General features: G+C 34.6%; 1 protein-coding gene across 1 annotated transcript in view; it reads right to left on the bottom strand.

Annotated features, from left to right (window-relative positions):
- Positions 1-23256, bottom strand: part of LOC145666846 (matrix metalloproteinase-21-like) — a 227550-nt gene that overhangs the window by 161427 nt on the left and 42867 nt on the right. The window contains exon 2 of the mRNA XM_081734421.1: positions 11853-12035. Within this exon, the coding sequence (XP_081590547.1) occupies positions 11853-12032 (180 nt within the window). The 5' untranslated portion in view covers positions 12033-12035. The remainder of the gene's footprint in view (positions 1-11852; positions 12036-23256) is intronic.

Genomic DNA, 23256 nt, shown 5'->3' with positions numbered 1-23256 from the left:
ATCGAGCTGAAGAAAATAATAGAGGTTAAATCTTCATAATAGGAGGCCACGGAGAGAGCTTACTTCTGATCCTTGGGGTCTATGGATCAATCCCCAGCCAAGTAAGTTTGTAGTGGACAATCTTGTCCGTGGGTTTTCTTCCGGTACTGTCGTTTCCTTTTATATTTTCATTCCATCAATTCTTCCATTATCATTCACTTGTCTTAATGTTCCGTCTTCCTTAGCCTAAAGGGCATAATCGTGGGGACGTTAAACTGAAAGATTTAATTTCGTTTTTTTCATCCATAGTTTTTGAGAAAATCGTAAAACGAACTTCTGTGGCGTTAAAAAGTATGTCGTTCTAACAGACTGCATCTATTGCAGTTTGCCTTTTCGTTTATGCACATCTTTGTAAATTTGGATTGAAATACAATGTTTGATTCCAAAGATAACGAAATCGGAAAAAATAAATGAAATGAAATCTTCCAGGTTTAGTCCCACGGTTATGTCGGTTAGGCTAACAGAGGCGGTGATGATGAGAAATGAATGAAATGGTGGAGTGAAGAAAGTGGGAGGAAACGGGAGAACCCCGAGAAAACCCACGAGTACGATGTTTGCAGAGTTGGCGTGGGTCAATGAAAACTTGATCTACGACCATACGTGACCCACCACCCACCGTAACCCACTCTGACCCACGACCCACCATGACCCACCACCCACCGTCACTCACTCTGAACTCCATGACCCACCACCCACCGTGACCCACTCTGACACACCATGAACCACTCTCATCCACTGTGATCTACTCTGACTCACCAATATCCGTTGTCATCAACTCTGACACATGATCCACAGCCTTTTCTCTCCTGACTAAAAAGTTTACACTTGTAATAAGACAAGGCTGTGAAATTGTTACTAATCGGAGTTTGAATTTCTACGGTCAATCGCTCAAGCAGCACTCTGTTACAATAAAGGTTGGATCTGACCTTTACGATATAAAATGGTAAAGTGTTTGTCAGTGTAGAAATTGAAACACTTCGAGGTGGAGGGAGGATTAATGTGTGCCTAAAATATACTTGTACTAAGAGAGTATTCTTGCAAGTGTTAATTTCTCAACGCATTCCAAAAGAAACTTCTATTCGCAGGAACATACCCCTGTACAATATAGAAAAGGTTATAATTTCTGAGTTCACAGTATTTTTCTCACAAAAGATCTGAAAAATCAGTTTTTTTATAGCGTATAAAGGTGCTCCGGTACCCTTTGTGAGAGCATCTCCACAAAGTGTGCTTATACAGTAATTGTAATTTATGTAATCACTAAAACACCACGTTAAATTTAAGTTAGAAATATGCATAATTTCAATTATTATGAATATTTATTCAAAGTAATTTATATCTAGTTTATAAAAAAGCAAAGAAGGGACTTATTAAAAGTTAGATACAAAGTTGAATAACACAAATAAGCCATTAGTAGTACAAGTAAACATTTTCTGTAACTCGTAATTTGCTACCTGAAAACAAATCTGAAATCGGGTTTCGTCCCTGTTGGCCTTCAAAACTTTTTCGTGGTAAATCATCCGTAGCGGAATGATTCCATCCTTCAGCCAAGAAATAACTAGCTATTCTACTTTGAGCTTGTCTAGCGGTGGGCCATTAACATTGATGAACAATATATATCGAGATTTTCGTTATATTTTATATTACCAAGTTCGAAGATTAAAATAAATAACACACCACCATTAGCATATTTAGTTTTTTTTATATATTTTGCAAGAACCATCTATTATCACACATTAGAATTATATACAGCACAACTTACTTTTATTCTCAAATCTCCATGAAAAACTTTTTGTTGTCATAGCAACACGAAACTATAACTATCATTATATAAATATCTATCTATCACAACCAATATTCTACATTTTTCTTCTTCTTCACAACAGATTGTGCACTTTTAAGCACCATTGTCCAAAATAGCTACAATTAAAAATGGAAGTAATTCAAGATATCAGATATACAATATTGTTGTATATATGGCTCCCGACTAGGACTTCTTAAATTGGTTACAATTGAAGAAAGAATCCTGGACCATTACATATCTTACATACGTGGTTACCTTACTTTCCGAATAGCTCTCACATATATAAATTATAACACATATATACTAATTTCATTTTGTTTCAATAATATCCTTACATTCATTTAATAATCAATTCCATTTTAATTCTATAAAATTATTGACGAAGAGGACTTATTCAAAATGCGACCCTTTTGCTAATTATTTAGGTCCTAAAATAGATTCTTTAACTCAATATCATTCGAGCTCACTGACAAATTAAATTAAAGTATATTGAAATACTACATAACTTATTTCTTTCATTTGGGCATAATTAAGACGATTATAAAATACTTTGAAAGCACAATATTGATAAGCGAAGCAAATTACAAAGAAATCATAACAATACTCAAAGTGAAACAAAACAAGACTTGATCAATATCATAACTAGGAATAATACAAATAAACAAATTATTATATTAAGAATCGATCGACATTATCTATGTTAATCTTAGATAAAACTTCTGAAGGAGCTAACGTTTTAATTAACGGTAACCATTTTCCTTTGGTATTGACGGACGCCATAATTTTAGCTCAACTTACATTACCAAAAGATTCAATCAGGTTGTATTGAATCGCACAAGCTTGAATACAGTCCTGTATATTATGAATTCCTCCAGTTCTTTGCTTTCTATTTTGAAAATTTCTGCCACCTATGAAATTACTACGAAATCCAGTTCGAGAAAAATTCGATATACTGTTTGCCTGATTTCCAAATGTTGTACGATTATTATTTGTTTCCTCTGAAATTGGGTTCGGTTCTATTACCAGTATAATTGAATCTATCATTACTTTTTACATTAGGACTACTCTTCCCCCACAATGATATTTCGGATCGAAATATGATTGGGTTGGTTTCGGTTATTATTAGTTTGGTTTCGATTAGTATCACTTTGCACCATTGATTGATTTTCGAAATTTTGCACTATCATAATTAGATGATTGAAATTAATACATTGTGCAGAAATCAGTATTTGCTGCAACCTAAAAGGTAACAAAATCCGGATCGATGCTATAATTCTGGATTCCTGTTGGTATGCATTAATTAATTTCAACTCATTATAGACGGAAATCACAAAATCAGTAAGATTCTTATCAATTTTTGGATCATAACGTCTTTTTCGAACCAAAGCGTCTTGGTTTGCCAACATAAAATCATTTTCAAAATTTGAAAGCAGAGCGTTCTTGAAATCTAAATAATTACGTAAGCTCCCCCTGATCGCTTTGAACCAAACAAAGCAAGGTGGTAGTAAAACGTGTGGCAAAATTTTAAGAAATTTTGATTTGTTTACATCAATTAAGTCGCATTGTTCTTCGAATTTTTCCAAAAATACACTTGCTGGTATGTCTTCCGACCTTCCAGTAAATTTGGTTAGAGATCTTATTTCGGTAAATCGGAAATGATTATTATTATATATACTGTTTTAGATGTTTAGACTTTACATATTTGGTTCTCCTGCGATGTGATGAATGCGGCCTTCTCTCTTCTTTCCCGGTACTAGAGGCACTATCACCCCTCTCAGAATAGCTTTCAGGTATATCACTTTCTTCTATAGCTAGTCTGGGTTCAATTGGCATATGGTCTCTGTTGATGATGGAATCAGAATTACCATTTACGGTGATAATCTTTTCCTTGATAGTATTTATTTCTTCCTGTAATTTTCTAATCTGACTGCAATGCTCTTAACTTAAGTTTCAACCGCTTCCACCGAATTTCGTGCAATGGTAAATCTGTGCAAAATTTGTTCCATCCTACAGTCTGTTCGTTCTAGTTTAGAGTTTATTTGCTGTGTTATTTGCTCTAATTTATTATCCATTTGCTGTGTCATAGACTGTGTAATTTGTTCTATCTTTTGTTCGAATTTAGTTTCCATTTGCTGTGTTTGCTGTGTCAATTGTTCAAATTTAGTATTCATTTGTTGTGTCATAGACTGTGTAATTTGTTCTACCTTTTGTTCGAATTTAGTATCCATTTGCTGTTTGCTGTGTCAATTGCTCAAATTTAGTATTCATTTGCTGTGTCATAGACTGTAATTTGTTCTAACTTTTATTCGAATTTAGTAACTATTTGCTGTGTCAATTGCTCAAATTTAGTATTCATTTGCTGACCTAGCTGTTTTATAAGGTCATCCACATTCCTTGATGTATCCGATCCTGGTGTTTCAACATCACAAACTTCATCACTAATACTTTCAACTTTGTGTATATCCATTTTAAGGTTACGATAAATTTTCTTTTACTTCTTAATAAAGTATACTCCGTGTTGACGGTTATTTATGAGATTGTTTACTTTGCTTCAACCAAATCTCAAGGTATCTCCTCGCCGGATAACACCATTTATTATATAACGAGATTTTTGTTATATTTTATATTACCAAGTTCGAAGATTAAAATGAATAACACACCACCATTAGCACATTTAGTTTTTATATATATTTTACAAGAACCATCTATTATCACACATTAAAATTATATACAGCACAACTTACTTTTATTCTCAAATCTTCATGAAAAACTTTTTGTTGTCATAGCAACACGAAATTGTAACTATCATTATATAAATATCTATCTATCTATCACAATTTATATTCTACATTTTTCTTCTTCTTCTTCACAACAGATTGTGCACTTTTAAGCACCATTGCCCAAAATAGCTACAATTAAACATGGAAGTAATTCACAGATATCAGATATACAATATCGTTGTAAATAAGTTAGACAATGTTTGAGCACTTAGTCTATTTCTAATATCAGTCATCCGTAAATTCATAAGGGGAAACCCCCGTTCGCACTCTGTTGTGGAAATTGATAATACTTCCACCCGATTTATATATTTGTATTACAGTGATTCAAAAATGTATTTTTTCCAGTAGTTCGCTCCTCTAAAAACTCACAGGCCTCGAAAGTGAAGGAGTAGTATAAGTCCTATTGTTATTATTACAATTACAAATATCAATATCCAAAAGTGCCTTAAGTTCTTTTTTCACTTAGATATACTCACCTCAGGTAAGTAGACAGAAACAAATGGAAAAGGAAGGGAAATGGAGGTCTCGAAAGTAAAACGCAGACAAATTCACCAGTCGTCAGAAGAAACTGTCAACAATGCAGTGAGCAAAGTGGCTCGGTAGGTCAGAGTAAGTCGGTGAATCGCAGTGGGTCATGGTGGGTGGTGGTCCGCAGTGGGTCATGGTGGGTGGCGGGTCGCAGTAGATCATATGCTGTTGACCCACGACCCACTGGCCGCTCAGAAACTTGACCCACTCCATTTTTGGATGTTTGTCCACCACAAAGTCCACACGGCGCGAGCTGGGATCGAACCAGGGACCCACCCCAAGCACCGGAGGTGAACGCTCTACCACTGAGCCACATGCCCTAATAACGAAATCGGATTTAATATATGGTTCACTTTCCCCATGTACAATTATTCCTATCTCCCTGATAACACACACGCACACAAAACCATCATCTGCGATCCACATTTCTGTGATGGGAATGGAAGCAGTTTGTTTATATACATATATATTTCGTACGATAAATATGACTTGTATGAGTTTGCAGACAGATCGTAATTAAATTTGGAGTAGAAGATAAAATGACAAGGAAACAGATTATTTCACTATGTATCATTCTGTAAGTTGTCAACAGGAACATATTCGTAGAACCAAACCAAAAAGAAACAAGTTAATTTACGTCTTGTCAAGCGTTTCTGACATTTCTTTTCCCTAATTCACCATGAACTGTATCCGTAACGTGTTCTAAAAAGTTCTTCCAAACAGGGGATGCGTAGAAAAAGGAACAACTATCCTCAACGAGTATGCAGTCACGCTAAGCAAATTTTATACTGTACCACAAATGGTTAAAAAATATATGGAATATTTAAATTAACAAACATATCTCTTTATTCACTTCAAGTCACGCAATATTTGGAAGTTGAAACCCTGTTGGAAGAATAACGCTTTGGTTGTAATTTTAGTAGTGGTTCGGATTTAAATTGTAGGTTCAGTATTATACGGAGTATAAGAAAGTAAAAAACTTAGTAACAATGTTCAAAAAAATATTAACAAACTAGTAGCTTTATGTCTTATGGAATTCTTGTAATCATCCAGAGTCGTACACATAATTTCACAAAGGAGCTTTTAAAGTCCTTAATTTTTTATCCTTTCAAAAATAGTATGATTTTTGTATACAGTGTGTATTTTACTATGGTACATGTTTACTTTTCCATAGGTTCTTCCGCAAGTGAAGTTTAAACTTCATTACTTAACTCTCTAAAGTCTTATTTATACGAGGGCTATTTTTTTACCCGTAAACCAACATAGGACAGCACGTACGATGACATGTAGTTCACACTTGGCGAGTGCTTCCCCACGATCCACTCGATATGTTGTCACACTCGTTACTCCACAATGATTGAATCTCAATATCTCTTCATCGCTATGTGGAATGAGCGGCATTCAATGAACAATTTGTCTTATCCTCGTTTCGTCAGCTCACGTGGTTCTCTGGTGGCTTAGTCCTCTTATTATCCTCTGGTTTTCTGCTCTACCGAAGTCGTATTTCCTTTCAACTAATATTATATGCATCCTGCAAGCATAGCGTATTATAATAACGTGTCTCGCTCATCTTAGACGACTCGATTGATATCTGTGTTGTATCAACTGACAAGTAGGTTTATCCCCATTAATCAATTTGTTCGCTCCTTCTGATTCAATCTTACAGTCCTGCTGACGACAATTTACATAATTATCTCAGATGTAGATCATACAAAATTCCCTGTTCAACCTAATCTCCCGGGAAAGGGATATTTTACACCGTACAATTTTCAACTTGTATTATTCAGGTTTCAAGTAAAAAGAAAAACATACCACAAAGTGGAATAGTATTTACACAATTCTTGGCACGCAAAAACATAGAAAACATCCAAAATATTAATGATTTTCTTAATAAAATTTATCTTTTTTCAAAAATGTCGAGTTTTAACATACGAACTAAAATTTCTTCTACAGTGGATTAGCTAGCATCATTTTTATATTTAAAAAGAAAGCAAGGCTTAAACATATATACAAGCTTACGAATTGAATAAAATGCATTTTCCTTTATGTTTGCTCTGTACGACTTTTTGCGAGTAATGCATTCATTTTGCGATACAGAAAAATCTCGCTTGTCCTGAAAGGATATATTGAGTGCTCGAATCCTTGATGAAATTTTGCGTACGCCACTGATAAGGATACTGTTGTAATTAAAAAATCTGGGAGAAGAAGACATTGAAGCAGACTAAGGAGTTGGATGGTAAACATAGAAGAAGACTTATAAAAGTGTACAATATTACAAACTAGATTGACATCGGCAAATGAAGAGGTTTTGTTTCAATAAACTTTCAGGTACCTTGCAGCATAACGTAGATTAATTTATTAAGATAGAGTGAATGTTACAGTAGGCGTACTCATCGAGCAGTATTGCAAAGTGTGCCGGTGTTTCATCTAGAAAAGGTATGCAAAACTAATAAGAGATCAAATGCATTGAGAAAATACCCTGCACAAATACATCATAAATTAACAATTATCTTCTAACATAATTAGCTATGCCAAGAGCTGGCATATGTATTGTAAATGGACTTTTGGTGAAACTTCAATGGAACAAGGTCACTACATGTTGATGGATAGATGAACTTGTGTCAAAGAGTACTCAAAAATATTTCTGGTTGCCAATTTTATACACGTAGAAGTAGACTTCGGTTACTTGGACGAACCCACAAAATTGGAAGCATTTAAATTAAAAGTGCTAGTTTAATAACATATTTGTCCTTGGCCCTTACGCTCAAATGAAGAGTTGAATGCAAGAAACAGGTAGGTCAAGTTTTAGCGAATTTGAGATGTTCACATGTTCCAGTAGGAAAAAAATCACTCTACATTGTGTGAAGAAGCATGTGAGTTTGATGATTAAATTCAGTGTTATAATACAAAGGAGGCACAGTGTCCATCGTGAAGTTAGAGTAAGAAGCAGGCATCTCCGGAAAAATTTCTAAAAGTAGACATACCTGGTTTTTGCATGCAATTCTTCAAATATTTTCTGTACTTGTTTTGAGAACAAGCTGCTCTTCTGTATAAAGAGCATGATATTTCACCACAGTTTCAGCAAATTTGATATATACAATTAATCTTTAAAAACACATTAACCTACTCGACTGACCACATTTCCAAATAATTGAACGATATTGATTGAATTATGGGCAGAGTAGTCCGAATAAATAGTAGACCTTCATGAAATATAGGCGAGTTCAAAAAAGAAATAATATCCCTATGATTCTAAAATATACACTGAAGATATTTTGTAGAATTTGATGGTAGGCGTAGAAAGAAACCATTTATTTGTCAGAAGTTAATTGTGCAAGTAATTTCGTTCTTATTTTGTATAGAAAATAACACATAGTATAATAATTGCTAAGTTTCTTAATCTTGTATTATGTTTCGGTGTTTCACTACCATTTGTTCACAACTACTTTTCGATACATACCCTATCTAAACTTTCGGCAAAAATTAAACATATCAATCTCTTATTATGTTTTCATCATTTAGATTAAACTAAAGCAACATATTAAAGTATTAGATTAAAGTTTGAACTAGCGCCAAAAACCAGAATATTTTACAAGATTACGAAATATGGTCAGGTTAATAAACGAAATCAGTGGATTGCATTATATTCATTATAAGTAAGGCCCGGATTTTTATGTTTTTACATATTTTTTTCCTTTGTATGTACGCTGGTGAAAATATGAAATGTTCGCAAATTACGAAGTAAGGAGTCATATAAACCAAAATCACGTTACATATTTTTACATATTTTGAAGTCTGTTACATGTTTTCCGTCTACTGTACATATTTTAAAATAAATTCAGTTTCCTTGCTCCTTTTCGCTAATTTTCTTTAAATAATACGCAAATAAAAATAGGCCTATATCTGTAATAATAACTCAAAAAGTACTTTATTTAATTATCTGTATTTTTTCCTCACTTTGTTCAACCGATTTGCATTGAGGGAAAACTGGGTTAAACCAAATCGTACACTCTACAATATGCAAAAAAAAAGAAAAAAAGAAAAAAGAAAAAGAAAGAAAAAAGAAAAGAAAGAAAGAAAGAAAGAAAAAATGAAAAAAGAAAAAACGTCGTTAGTTACCGCTTCCAATCCTGAAAAAAATCTGTTTTCTTATATATAAATAAAGAAAACAATATAAGGATTTTTGTGCTTATCGCCTTTGCAAGCAGACGCCACTCGGATGTGTGCCGACAAAACAAACTAAAACGCATACAGTTGGCTGGCTTTCTCACCTTTTTTTGTATGTGCTACCTCTACGGAAACACAAGAAACTCAACATTGTGCAGGAAGAAACAGGTGCGAAAATTTTCCGAAAGTTCCAGTCAGTTTTGAAGAGGAATCCAGGATACCTAACATTGAGGACTGCATGCAGGATATTGGATGGAGAAGAAACGGAGGCACCTGAGGAAATCAGCCCTGGAAAATGTCATTTGCTGAAGTTCGCGCCTGTCACTTCCTGCGACGTGGAGAGGTCTTTCTCAGCCTATAAAAGGATCCTGACTGACCAACGACTCTCTTTAGCTCCTGAACAATTGGAAAAGTATGTAGTGGTTCATTGAGCATCAGCAAAGTAAGCGCTTTTTTTTCTAAGATTTTTTTCATCATATACAATAATGTGGTTTTCATTTTTTCTGAGACAAATTCATTTGTTACTAGTAAAAGCTGGAAGTATCTATGGGAAGTTAGAGATTTTTTCGAATACCATCATATAAAATACTTAGTGGTTCATGGTGCGCTCCGAAAGTAAGCTCTCCTTATTTTAAATATTTTTTTTTCTCTTTTGATATTCAATAATGTGATTTTCATTTCTCCACGATACGATTTTATTTGTTCTTAGTGAAAATTTGAACGTATCAGTGACAAGTTAGTGACAAAGTTTTTCCATTGCGTAAAATTATTTAGTGGTTCATTGTTCGTCCCAAAAGTAAGTGCCTTTTGTTTAAATAAATATTTTTTTGTGTTTATATGTTCAATAATGTGATTTTTTAATTTCTTTATACATATTTTCATTTGTTTCTTCTGAAAATTTGTGCGTATCTGTAGGAAGTTATTTACACTTGTTAAGCTTTTATTACATAAATATGTTACAGTATATTAATTAATTAGCTAAGAAAATAGCACAGACACAAAATAAACACGAAAAAAATATTTTTACATATTTTCATATTGTTAACATATTTCTTACATATTTCATTGATTTTTGCTACATATTTATGTACATATTTCGGTACTTTGGACTACATAAAAATCCGGGCCTTAATTATAAGAAAGCATAATATTCATTTGGGCAGCACACTACTGTACATATTTTTAACCTGTTTCTTTTTATTTTGTTGTGGTTCTCATTACTACTACTATTGCTGCTATTGCAACCTTATTATTACTATTATCTTTAATGCTTGCGTAAGTCTTTCGCAAGCATAACAAATCTAATATATATGCTGTACTATAATTCTATAATTTTAATCGCCCAGTGCCATAATAGCTATTAGGTTAGTGCAAATGAAATGTCCGCATTGATGTCTGGTAGAAAACTCATCTCAGCAGCACAACACAAGGATGGACTGAGGCCACGTGTCTAACATCATGACCTCTGTACACATCCAGCAAACAGAATGGGATACCCAGAAGGCAGTGTGTCGTTAAACAGGGTCGTATGAAAGTATATCACGGGGAACATATAAATTGTGAGGAATTTTTCGTCATAAATTGCAACTGGGACATTCTGAACAACAAGCAGCAAAAAATATTATACTGCATTTAGCCCAAGAACAGCGAATGAACTCATCATTCACCATTGGTTTGTCCAATTTTGTTCCGGCGACACAGCATTGCAAAATGAACTGCTTGGGCACCGAACAACATCGCATTCAAATGAGCCTTAGGAACAATTTGCAGCGAATCCTCGGGAAAATATTCGGTACTATTACAGACGAATTAAAGCCAATATACACTCATGTTCAAAATGATTGTCGCATATCTATAACTGTCTTTTTGTAAGAATATAATTTGATAATGATTTTGCAGGGTACTTTTAATACTGGTACTATGTGTATAATCGGGAAATGTATATTTGTCGTAAATTTCATAGGAAAAGAATTATAAATACGAAAATTAGAATAAGTAAAACAAAATGTTACTAAATGGATAAGAAATATTTATGTTCGTTTATTGTTCTTCTTTGCTGCTCTTTTGACATGAAATTTGCCACATACATGTCTTTGCCGATTATACACATACTAACATTGTAAGAAATATCGGGCGAATTCGTTATCAAATTATATTCCCACAACAACATATTTATAGACATGCAACAATAATTTTGCATATGAGTGTATTTTTAGACATATACTGTCGCACGACAGCTTCATGAAATCGGACTCATGGGTGGAAACGTTGAACTCATGGGTTCTACCTGAATTGACAGTAGCCAACTATAATCGCCATCAGGACGTGTGCAATTCACTATTTTTCCTGCTTCTCATTGTGACTTCAGATATTACAAACAGTATCCTATTATGATTAACCAAGTATTGTAGTTTTTACTTTGTTTTGACGTTTGCAAACAACGTACGTGGTTGGACATTTCATTCGCACCAATCTTGTAGTTACATTATAGTAGTGAGAGCCCTGCAAAATTTCAATCAGAATATGTTTATCTTTACCTGTGCTTGCTGCATGGAGCTTAAACTATTGATTGATGACCTGTGATCCAATGTTGTAGAGAATACAGTTAAGTCTTTTGTTGAAGGTACTGGAATGCTGTAGACAAATTTCCGCCCGACTCCAATTGTTAGGAATATAGTTATCACAATTACTGACATGTAATAACTGATTCCCATCATGCCCTGTAAAATTAAAAAGAAAAGTATAAGAAAAGAAATATTGTATAACATACTGGTATTATATATAAGACGAGATACTTGGCAGAAAGATCATTGGCAGAAGCAAGGTACGTGACAAAGTTAGGAATAGTATTTTCAAAAAGAAATTTTCCTTCCTTTAGTTTCTTTCCCCGCAAAAGATAAATAATGTTCCTTTCAAATAAATAAATAAATTACAAGTTATATTTATTGAAACGAATTTCTTTCGTTTGACATGCTCTGTATACTAAAAAACTGGGCGTTCCCAAGAATAATATAAGGTTAGTGAAGGTTTGTCTTACAAGGAAGGTCCATAAACCGTGAGAGTTGGATTTTGATGAAAATTAGTGACAAGATTCTGTTCGAGATACTAAGCAACGTAGTAATAGTCACTCGATGCGCAAATGCTTCGTTAAGCTGCTACACCGACGCCATCTTGAAATCCGATAGGCAAAATGGAAGAGCTTTTTGGCACAAAATGGAAGTATTTTTGGAGGATCTGACCTTACCATTGTAAACCGGGATATGTGAGGGTACTTCCAGTGTATAATCGACATCTTGAAGGGCGCCATATTGAATCGCAGTCAAATATGATAAATCGCAAGGATTTCATGCGGGGTATCAAAAAGCACTGGAATTTACTCCTGAATGTATGTGTGTGTGTGTGTGTTTTCAGTTCAGAGTTAAGAGCTCTCTCACCAACAGGAACATATAAAAACTCTGCAAGTTAGATTTGTGTTCTAAAATGCGGTCGTGTGAGCAGTTGTAGAGTTTTAGCTAGTGCACTAGTAATCACTTGATGTACAATATCCACTATACCAATCAAGTCTTGAGATTAGTGAGAGAAATCGTAAATTAAGTTTGAAATGCCTGTAGCGAAAAATGGAGTAGCAGCACTGCAACAATTTATATCTATTTGGAAGCGCGATGGAATAGACTGGTGGACGATGAAACACACCACGAGCAAGCTATTGTTCGGATATATATTAGAAAAATAATATAAACTGGTGCACATAAGCAAATATTGACCTACCTAGGTACTAACCTTTGCTCTTCAGTAGTGATCATGGATATCCATAACGAAGTCATTAGCATACAGGATAGTGGAGCAGTACAAACACTTAACAAATGCACTTTCGTCACAATCTTCATGATCACAGACACTATTTTGTACTCGCAACATAGTCTCCATAGTAAGTGGTTACTACCGCGTAACACAAATCTAACTTGTACAGTTTTTACATGTTCTGTGAGTGAGAGAGCTCTCAACTCTGAAGTGGAAACAGATATGTAAACTTTGGTTACGAAAATGGATTCAGGTGTAAATTCTAGTGCTATTTGATGCCTACATAATCCCCTTGCGATTTATCATATTTTACCGCGATTCAATATGGCGCCTTTCAAGATGGCGATCATGCACTGGAAGTACCCTCACATATAGATGCCCTATCCCGGTTTACAATGGTGTAAGTATCTTCTCTTCGAAAGAGTCGAGAAGCGATAATTCACTTTGGGGTTAGAATTCTTAAGAAATGGTTTTACAAGACTTGTGCAGCTTCAGCACTGAAACGGGATGTTAAACTCAACACAACTAACTTGAAAAATCCTCTACTAACTTTGGTCACATTTTATAAATGGGCTATTAACAATCAAGCAATATGTATTAGTTTAAAAGAACCCAGGATGTTATTAGTGAGTTATTAATATTCTTTTACTTTTTTTTAGAAGATCTGCTCAAGAACTGCTTTAAGGATTTTGTGTATAGGCCCTATATCATAAACAAATATGTCGTTAACAACTTTACATAAGTACAACGTGGTAGTCATATGTCATTACTTTGAGAAAAATAGTTTCTGGTTGGTGAGCTTTCTTCGGATGACTTTCTCGGAAACAGTCTAGCACTTTGTTTATATTTCGTTAAAAAAATCACATTAACAACTTTAATAAGATATACCTAGGTAATTGATTTTGTTTATCAAATAATGTCAGAAAGAGTAATGCTAGTTTACTGCTGGGATGAGATTTCTTCGGACGACTATCTGCAAAAGCACTAAAATTATTTCCTTGATATTTTATAAATAAGTTCATTATCGCCCTTCAAATTAATTTCTCTATATATAATCAAGATGGGTAATTTGTTAGTGGAGATAATATCTTTCTTCTAGAAAAAATAATGTTTAAAACAGTGCTTTTAATATATTGCTATTCATATGTAAAAAGAAAAAAACACTATTATAGAAAAGAATTCAATATCGGCTAGAGCCAACATGGACGTCAATAACTTGATGCGACGTGGCGAGGTGTAGAGAGGCTAATCCTCAGTCTCTAAATGACACTAGTTTTCCACGATCAGGGGATGGAAACGTACTGATATAGTTACTTCATTTGCTGATGAGATACATTTCACCCGCCGGGGCACATTAAAGCTGTGCAAACACATTTTCATTGTCTGACTGTGGCTATCTCCCTCGGTTATTGTAATCAAGAAGTGTGATCGAAGTACATGATATGAAGCAGATTTGTACACTGCACATCAAAAAAATTGCAACACCTAACGCCGTGCAGCTAGGCCACCCAATATACACCTTCTTATCCCATAATCGTGTCTGATAGAGAGACTCCCTCCCTCTCCTCCTTTCTTCTCTCCCATACTAAAATTAGCTAACAACATGAAAGCAATTCTAATTTCAAATACACATGTATTAGTATCGATAAAATGAGATAACAAAACAGAGACGAAACAAGATTCATAAGTTAATTTAGGGAGAAACTGAAACACACACAATGAAAAATTGAAACCAATGAATATCTATTACACAGAGGTTCAGAAATGAAGCAGAGAGAGAGAGAGAGAGAGAAGGCGAGAGAGGAAGAAAAGGGAGAACAGATGAAAATGAGGAATTTTAAACTTAGCAAGAAAAGAACTTAACATTATAAAGTTCCGTTACCAGGAATCCAACAGTAATATAAAAATAACGTTTGCTTTATATATTTTTTCAGGACTATTCGAATATATAGAGGATGCTCGAAACATTCATTAAGTCACTTTCAAAAATGATAGCATACTCAATTTCCAGTAGAATTGTAGATCTCACGGGGCACATCTAAGATAATGTCAGTTTAACACACAAGCTTTGTTTCTGCGTGGTTCCGTTGTAAATTCGGTAGTGTTCATTGGACGTACTGATGCAAACTACGTTCTAATAAACCTAGTAGGTAGCCAAGGTCATATGTTCCATTTCAAACTACTAATGCAGAGTGAAAAAAAGAAGAAAAGAAAAGAAAAAGGAAGAAAGATAAAATTGAATGAGTGCTATTTTACTGCCAAATTTTTATCAGAAATATCCTATATTAAAAGTCCAAACCGTATCATAATGAAACGTTACAAATGTTCAAATGGAAAATTGGATGTTCCTTATAGATGTAGCAGACCTTGCATGCTTCAAATTTCAAAGTGAATAAATCACATTGAATTACAAGATGGAAACAAATTTGAATCGAACTAGTATAAATAAAATTTTGTTTTTAAATAACCAAAGAGATTACCATTTTCTAGTCTTTTAGGAAGATTTATCTGTACCGAACATCCAGCATCACTTTCATCTCTTGCGAATATAACGTTGTAATTTGCACAGAGAGAATGAACACGCTTAGAGCTAAAACGGATCATAGTGTCAGTCGGATGATGTTGGTTAACTTATGGACCACCACTGGATCGAGGATTCAAACCCATATTGACCCGGTAATTCAACTGAGTCTCGGTAACCCAGATGATAAAAAAGATATTTTGCTTATTCCCTTGCGTTTAAACAGTATTTCTTGCAGAGATGACCAGGACTGGAGATGTTATCCCCAGAGCACGAAAAACTCGACGTTGAAGTTGCCAGTTAATTACATTCTCCAGACCACGTCTATCGTTCTCTTGCTCCGTTTTAACTTTCGAACACGCACACGCACTTCATGTAAGTGAGAGAGAGGGGGGAGAAGTGAAAGGTGTAACTATACGATAGGGAAACGTCAGGAAACAGAGAGAGAGAGAGAGGGAGAGAGGGAGAGAGAGAGACGAATATAAATATGAAACATACTTATCATTACAGTGTATGATAAAGAACGCACACACTGTTTATTCGAATTCTCGCCGGTGATGCTTTGTAAGTTCTCCAACAGAAGATAAATCTCTGTTTGCAGCCATTATTTTATGCGAAAAAGTTATGCTACTTGGTGGGGAATCGAACCCACATTCGCCGTGCAAATTCAAAAGTACGCCAATAATAATAATAATAATAATAATAATAATAATAATAATAATAATAATAATAATAACCTATATTGTAAAATTGAAAGGGACTGTGACTTATAGTCTCTTGAGCCACCCGACCGATCTCGATCAAATATTCAACATTGATAATGTTCGTACCTGGGAGTATTTTTATCTATTCGTTTTGATCGTGTTACTTAGGGCAGGGGGAGGATGGAAAAATATAAAAAAATAAGGAAACTTAATAAGTTTTGAATCAAACTTCCAATCTTGATGAAATTTTCAACATAGATTACGTTTGTGTAGTGGAATGCTTTTAATCATTTCACTTTGATGGTGGAATGTAGGGAAGGGAAGGACGGGCAGATATACAAAAATCAATTTAAATTAAAATAAAAGTGACTATGTTAATGAGTTAGTCTTGAACCACCGAACAGAACTGCATCAAATTTTCAACATGGATGAAGTTCGAGCCTGTAGTGGTTTTCATCATTTCACTTTGACGGTAAAACTTAGGGAAGTGGAGGATAGGGGAAAAGATATATAAAAATAAATAAAACTTAATAAGTCTTGAACCACGCGACCTATCTCGATCATTTTTTTTAACATAGATAAGATTTGGGCCTAGTATGGTTTTCATTATTTCACTTTGACGTTACAAATTAGAGAAGGGAAATGCGAAAGGGATATATATATATATATATATATATATATATATATATATATATATATATATATATATATATATATATATATATATATATATTTAATAACTCTTGAACCACCGTACCAATCTCGATAAAATTTTCAACCTAGATGAAGTACGAACCCGAGATGGATTTTCTCAGATCATTTTGATGGTGTAACTAATTGAAGGGGGAAGGATACCAACATTTAAAAGATAACGAAAAATGGCCGAAATTAGTATCGAATCTATAATTTTTGGAGTCACTGAGATGAACAATGACACATCTGATGTCGTTTAAATCCAAATTCAGGCCGCAACATGGAGGAGGGACAGACATATAAAACTGATCAAAATAAACAATATCATTGTGGAATTCATAGTTTTTCGGGTGGCTGAGATGAACAATGGCACTGAAGATGCCGTGCTCCGCAGCATGGGAAGGTGAGGGGATATATAAAACTCATCGAAAATGATCGATATCAAAGAGCGCTTTAGTAATAGTAAAAAGGGACTGAATAACGGAGCATATTATTATTTTTTCTCAATTTAGCCCAGCAAAGCGGTAAATTGAGGCTAATAATAATAATAATAATAATAATAATAATAATAATAATAATAATAATAATAATAATAATAATTGGCGTAGTTATGAATTTACACGGCGAAATAACTGCATAATATGTTTTTATTTCTGTATTTTTTCCTGGATTAAATGTGGTTTCCTTTATTAGTGGGCACTAATTTCTCTCTAGGTCGTCGAATAAATGAATTTCTTTGTGCACTTAGGTGCAAATAACCTTACAGGAAGAAGATTGATCGTTTTAATAATCGAGGGTAAAGTAAGTAATATTTGCCTTCTACCTTCAGGTGGCATGGTAGTGTAACGGTAACGTAATGGAGTTACGATTAATAAAGGTGTCCCGCATGGGTTCAAATCCTGTTCATGACAAACTTACATTTTTTACAAAGTGATAGTGAAGAATCGATTTCTCATATTATACGTTCAATGCTTAAGAATTTGGAAGCAAACACCTTTACCATGATAGAGACGATTCACGAATGTTAGTTGGGAAAGGGCAAGGGATTCGAAACACTTCATTGATCTGCAGTAAACACTTTTCGTGTTATCGTTCTCAGAAAGAAATATTACAGCATTTGTTTAACAAAGTTTGGGTAAAGCAATCGGTGGTGTAGTGGTAAAGTACCAGACTTCCCAGCAGGAAATGTGGGTTCGATTCCTCACCAAGTAGCATAACTTTTTCACATAAAATAATGGCAGCAAACAGAGATTTATCTTCTGTTGGAGAATTTACAAAGCATCACTGGCGGGAATTAGAATAAACAGTGTGTGCGTTCTTTATCATACACTGTAATGATAAGTGTGTTTCATATTTATATTCGTCTCTTTCTCTCCCCCTCTCTCTCTCTCACTGTTTCCTGACGTTTCCCTATCCTATAGTTACATCTTTCACTTCTCTCCCCTCTCTCTCACGTACATGAAGTGCGTGTGCGTGTTCGAAAGTTAAAACGGAGCAAGAGAACGATAGACGTGGTCTGGAGAATGTAATTAACTGGCAACTTCAACGTCGAGTTTTTCGTGCTCTGGGGATAACATCTCCAGTCCTGGTCATCTCTGCAAGAAATACTGTTTAAACGCAAGGGAATAAGCAAAATATCTTTTTTATCATCTGGGTTACCGAGTCTCAGTCGAATTACCGGGTCAATATGGGTTTGAATCCTCGATCCAGTGGTGGTCCATAAGTTAACCAACATCATCCGACTGACACTATGATCCGTTTTAGCTCTAAGCGTGTCCATTCTCTCTGTACAAATTACAACGTTATATTCGCAAGAGATGGAAGTGATGCTGGATGTTCGGTACAGATAAATCTTCCTAAAAGACTAGAAAATGGTAACCTCTTTGGTTATTTAAAAACAAAATTTTATTTATACTAGTTCGATTCAAATTTGTTTCCATCTTATAATTCAATGTGATTTATTCACGTTGAAATTTGAAACATGCAAGGTCTGCTACATCTATAAGGGACATCCAATTTTCTTTTTGAACATTTGTAACTTTTCATTATGATACGGTTTGGACTTGGATATTTCTGATAAAAATTTACCAGCAAAATAGCAATCATTCAATTTTATCTTTCTTTCTTTCTTTCTTTTTATTTTCTTTTTTCTTTTTTTTCACTTTGCATTAGTAGTCTGGAATGGAACATATGACCTACGCTGCCTACTGAATTTTTTAGAATGTAGTTTGCATCAGTACGTCCAATGAATACTACCGAATTTACAACCGAACCACGCAGAAACAAAGCATATGTGTTAAACTGTTGACATTATCTTAGATGTGTCCCGTGAGATCTACAATTCTACTGGAAATTGAATATGCTATCCTTTATGAAAGAAACTTAATGAATGTTTCAAGCATCCTCTATATATTCGAACAGTCCTGAAAAAATACAAAAGCAAACGTTATTTCTATATAACTGTTGGATTTTTGGTAATGGAACTTTATAATGTTAAGTTCTTTTCTTGCTAAGTTTAAAATTCCTCATTTTTATCTGTTTTCCCTTTCACTTTTCTTCTTCTCTCGCCTTCTCTCTCTCCCTCTCTCTGGCTCGTTTCTGAACCTCTGTGAAATAGACATTCGTTGGTTTCAATTTTTCATTATGTGTGTTTCAGTTTCTCCATAAATCAACTTATGAATTTTGTTATTTCAGTTTATCGATACTAATACATGTGTATTTGAAATTAGAATTGCGTTCATGTTGTTAGCTAATTTTAGTATGGGAGAGAAGAAAGGAGGAGAGGGAGGGAGTCTCTCTACCAGACACGATTATGGGATAAGAAGGTGTATATTGGGTGTCCTAGCTGCACGGCGTTAGATGTCACAATTTTTTTGAATCGGAGTGTACCACTAATCATATTAGTATTGTTCCATTGAAATGTTGGATAGATTGGATGTATCCTTCCTTGTCTTATAACTCATAATCTATTTTTCAAATAAAAAAAAATCAGAAATTTTAATTTACCGGCAAAGTGTATTTTGTATATTTTTTTTTCGAAAAGATCAATAAGAATCATGCTCATATTTTATAAATAAATCTTTCATTAAGGACTATGCGCACCATCCAACTAACAACCAATTTCTAATGCCGGTAAAGAATTATTCAATATATTTTGATTATATGTGTGTACACAGATTCTGACAAAAGCCAAAAGTCACGTCTACCATTGTCTAGAGCAGGGGTGTGCAACTTGGAACAATGGGCGGGCCAATCACAGAGCACTAAATGGCGTCGCGAGCCTCACTGTAGGTATATTATTTTTACGACAATTGAATAGTATAGTATTAAATGATGGAACATGTTCATTGTAATTTACATCACAATAACACAAAACAACTGTTGTACTGGTAACCAAAATATTTACTCACTAAAGAGGAGCAGAATAATGTATTTAGAACTTTGTCGGTATACCTAGCAATCTTTATACGGAGTTAACTTTACCCCAAGTACCTCGCTTGCCAAGTGCTTGTGACCGTCTGCCCGGCCACAAAACTATGTTTTTGGATGACCAGTGTATTTCTTTTTAACTTTTATTCATGCAACGAAATTATTATTTTACTCAACTAAAAGCTATTTCTCTTTTGGTGAGAATTTCAACTCGTTCTGTGGATGCAGGTGTTCTTCAGTCGTTCTTATCGCTTCTCACGATAGAACAAAGAAGTTGTTGTTTTCCAATGCAACGCTCATCGTCTCAACAGAGTATTTCGTCGTAGCAAACTTATTTTTTTCTTTCTGTAAAATAGTTTCCAACTTATAGTCTTCGTCACCATGACTGTTTTGCATATACGTTTTTCTTAATTACATTTATTAACATTGGGAATATTTTTGGATACGAAGTTGATATTGTGTGTGAATGATATTGTATTTATCGTGTTCTCATGCTTTCGTATTACGTCATCCTTCCTACCGTGAGAACAAACGTTCCTATCCTGCAGGAGTCGTAGGTGGAATGACTCATACACACCGTTACCATTGTTCGCTTCTTTCCACTGAACAATTTTACCTATAACAGCAGTGCATAAAAATCTATAACCATGGGAAGAATTTATTAGTTAAGACTGCTACACTTTTTCAACTATTATTTTCAAGCTTCTTTCCCACGGGATCAAATTAAATGTTGCCAGTATTCTTTGTTATAAATCGACACATTGGCAATGTCTATGAATGCGGCAAACATTAACATTCCCTTTATTATTTTACATAGTGCATTGTCAACCCTGAGTATCGAGACGGGTTATTCCCAAGTGCGAGCAGAAGCGAGGAGTTAGCAAGGAGAATCCGTTGTAGCAAGAGTGTGGAAAAGTTTGCTGGAGAAAAAGGCAGTACAAGACATCGTATAGAAGGATAGTATGAAGAATTTTCAGTGCTACATTAATATACATATAGGATGTGAAACAAGATAAATACCTTCTGGAGATGTAACGTCTTTTAGGAATCAAGATACCTCAATCAGCAGTATTCCCCCTTTTTCCCTCGTCATTATCACATAGTGAAAATCTTAGCATAATACGAAGAGTGAATATATAGTGCTAGTGATATTCAAACAAGGGCTATGTTTCTAGTGTTCATATAGAGTGTGTGCATATTTACATTTACCATGCAGTGTTAAAAGTTTATTCTTCATTTTGCTTATTCGATTGCCGTAGAGCAATTTCTTCTGTTTAAGCATTTAGCTCTGCCAAGTGAGAATTTTGTGTGTTGTTAATATATATATATATATTTTGTTCCGTACCCACATATATCTATACTCAATAAATAGGAATTTACCTAAGTAAATATCACCGTCTTCATTCATGTGTGTGTGAATTCCTGCGAGCAGACGGCTTGCCAGTTACATGTACGTATGCGTGTGCATACGCAAAAGTAAGTATAACACAACCTGAGTCTCAAAAGCATCAACGTGGCTCATGTCAAATCACTGTTCACATTTCAACATTATCAATCTGCGCCCAACAGAATATGAGCCTGGACCAGGATTGTTATCAGCTGTTTTCTTAGGGAGTTCTTCGTGAGCCAGCACCCAAGGGAAACGGTAGGTAGCATGCTTGTCTTCAGAGCGTTCACATTTCGCACTGTGTGATCGATGGAAAATTTCCAGTTCACTCTTAACAGGTTTTGTGAAAAAGCAAAATTACAATAATTATTGTTTTCAATAACTGACCAACAGGGTTAGTTGCATATGGTTGGTCTAGAGTAAAATTTTATGATTGTAAAGTGGACGACTACTTCCTAAGATGGAACGAAATAAATATTGCCAGATCTATTTCCAAACAAAGTTAACATTTCAACAATATTACTACTGATAACAGGAAAAAGTCCAAAGATCGATAGATCTTATCGGTCTGAACAAAATGATATAACTGAGAGTAACTTCTCATGAGTAATTTTCGAGAAAGTCAATATAAACAGTCTTGTCAAGTTAAAAAAATGATAGTGTACGATATCCAAGCCATTTATTAGTATTAAGCTAATACTGAAGTATACCTTCATTAAACTTTTCATTATAACACTAACAGACAACAGAGCATACTATGGTTAATGAGAAATAGTCTAAAATTATACTTAACGATAAAATTTTAATTTTTGTTTTACTACGAGGGAAGTCAAAAAGTAAAGGGACTCGAGAAAAGATACATTTATTTTAATGATAGAAAACTGAAACGTACATTATTTTTCTACATAATCTCCCTGCACTTCAACGCACATTTCCCAACGTTTCACATTTTTTTTATTCTGTCGGAAAAAAAAGTTTTTCGATTGAACCTGTAACAAATGTTGCACCGTATCAATGACTTCTACATCGGTTCCAAATCTCTTCCCCTGAGCGCTTCCTATAATGGTCCAAAATGGTCCAAACCATGACTGAACTGTAAAGTATTGGCGATTTCGTCTACTGTGATTCGTCTGTTTTCCATCACACACCCTCGACGACTTTCAAATTATTCTCAGTCGTTGACGTCGATGGCTTCCCCGATCTTTCCTCGTCACATATAGAAGTTCTTCCCTGTTTGAAACGCTCTATCCATTAATAGATCTTGCTTCGCGATAAACAGCTGTCACCAATAGCGAATCACTGCCTTAATTTCCTCCTTATAGTGCAGATCGACAATAGAACTGCCATGTTTAACGGTCTGTTACACTCCAACGACTAACGCGGGAATAAGAGTGACACGTTGCAAA

This window comes from Thermobia domestica, chromosome 12 (genome assembly GCF_964235325.1).
Source record: "Thermobia domestica chromosome 12, izTheDome1.hap1.1, whole genome shotgun sequence".
Classification (NCBI taxonomy): domain Eukaryota; kingdom Metazoa; phylum Arthropoda; class Insecta; order Zygentoma; family Lepismatidae; genus Thermobia; species Thermobia domestica.
The sequence above is the reverse complement of the archived record's forward strand: the minus strand, read 5'-3'. Positions and strand labels throughout refer to the sequence as shown.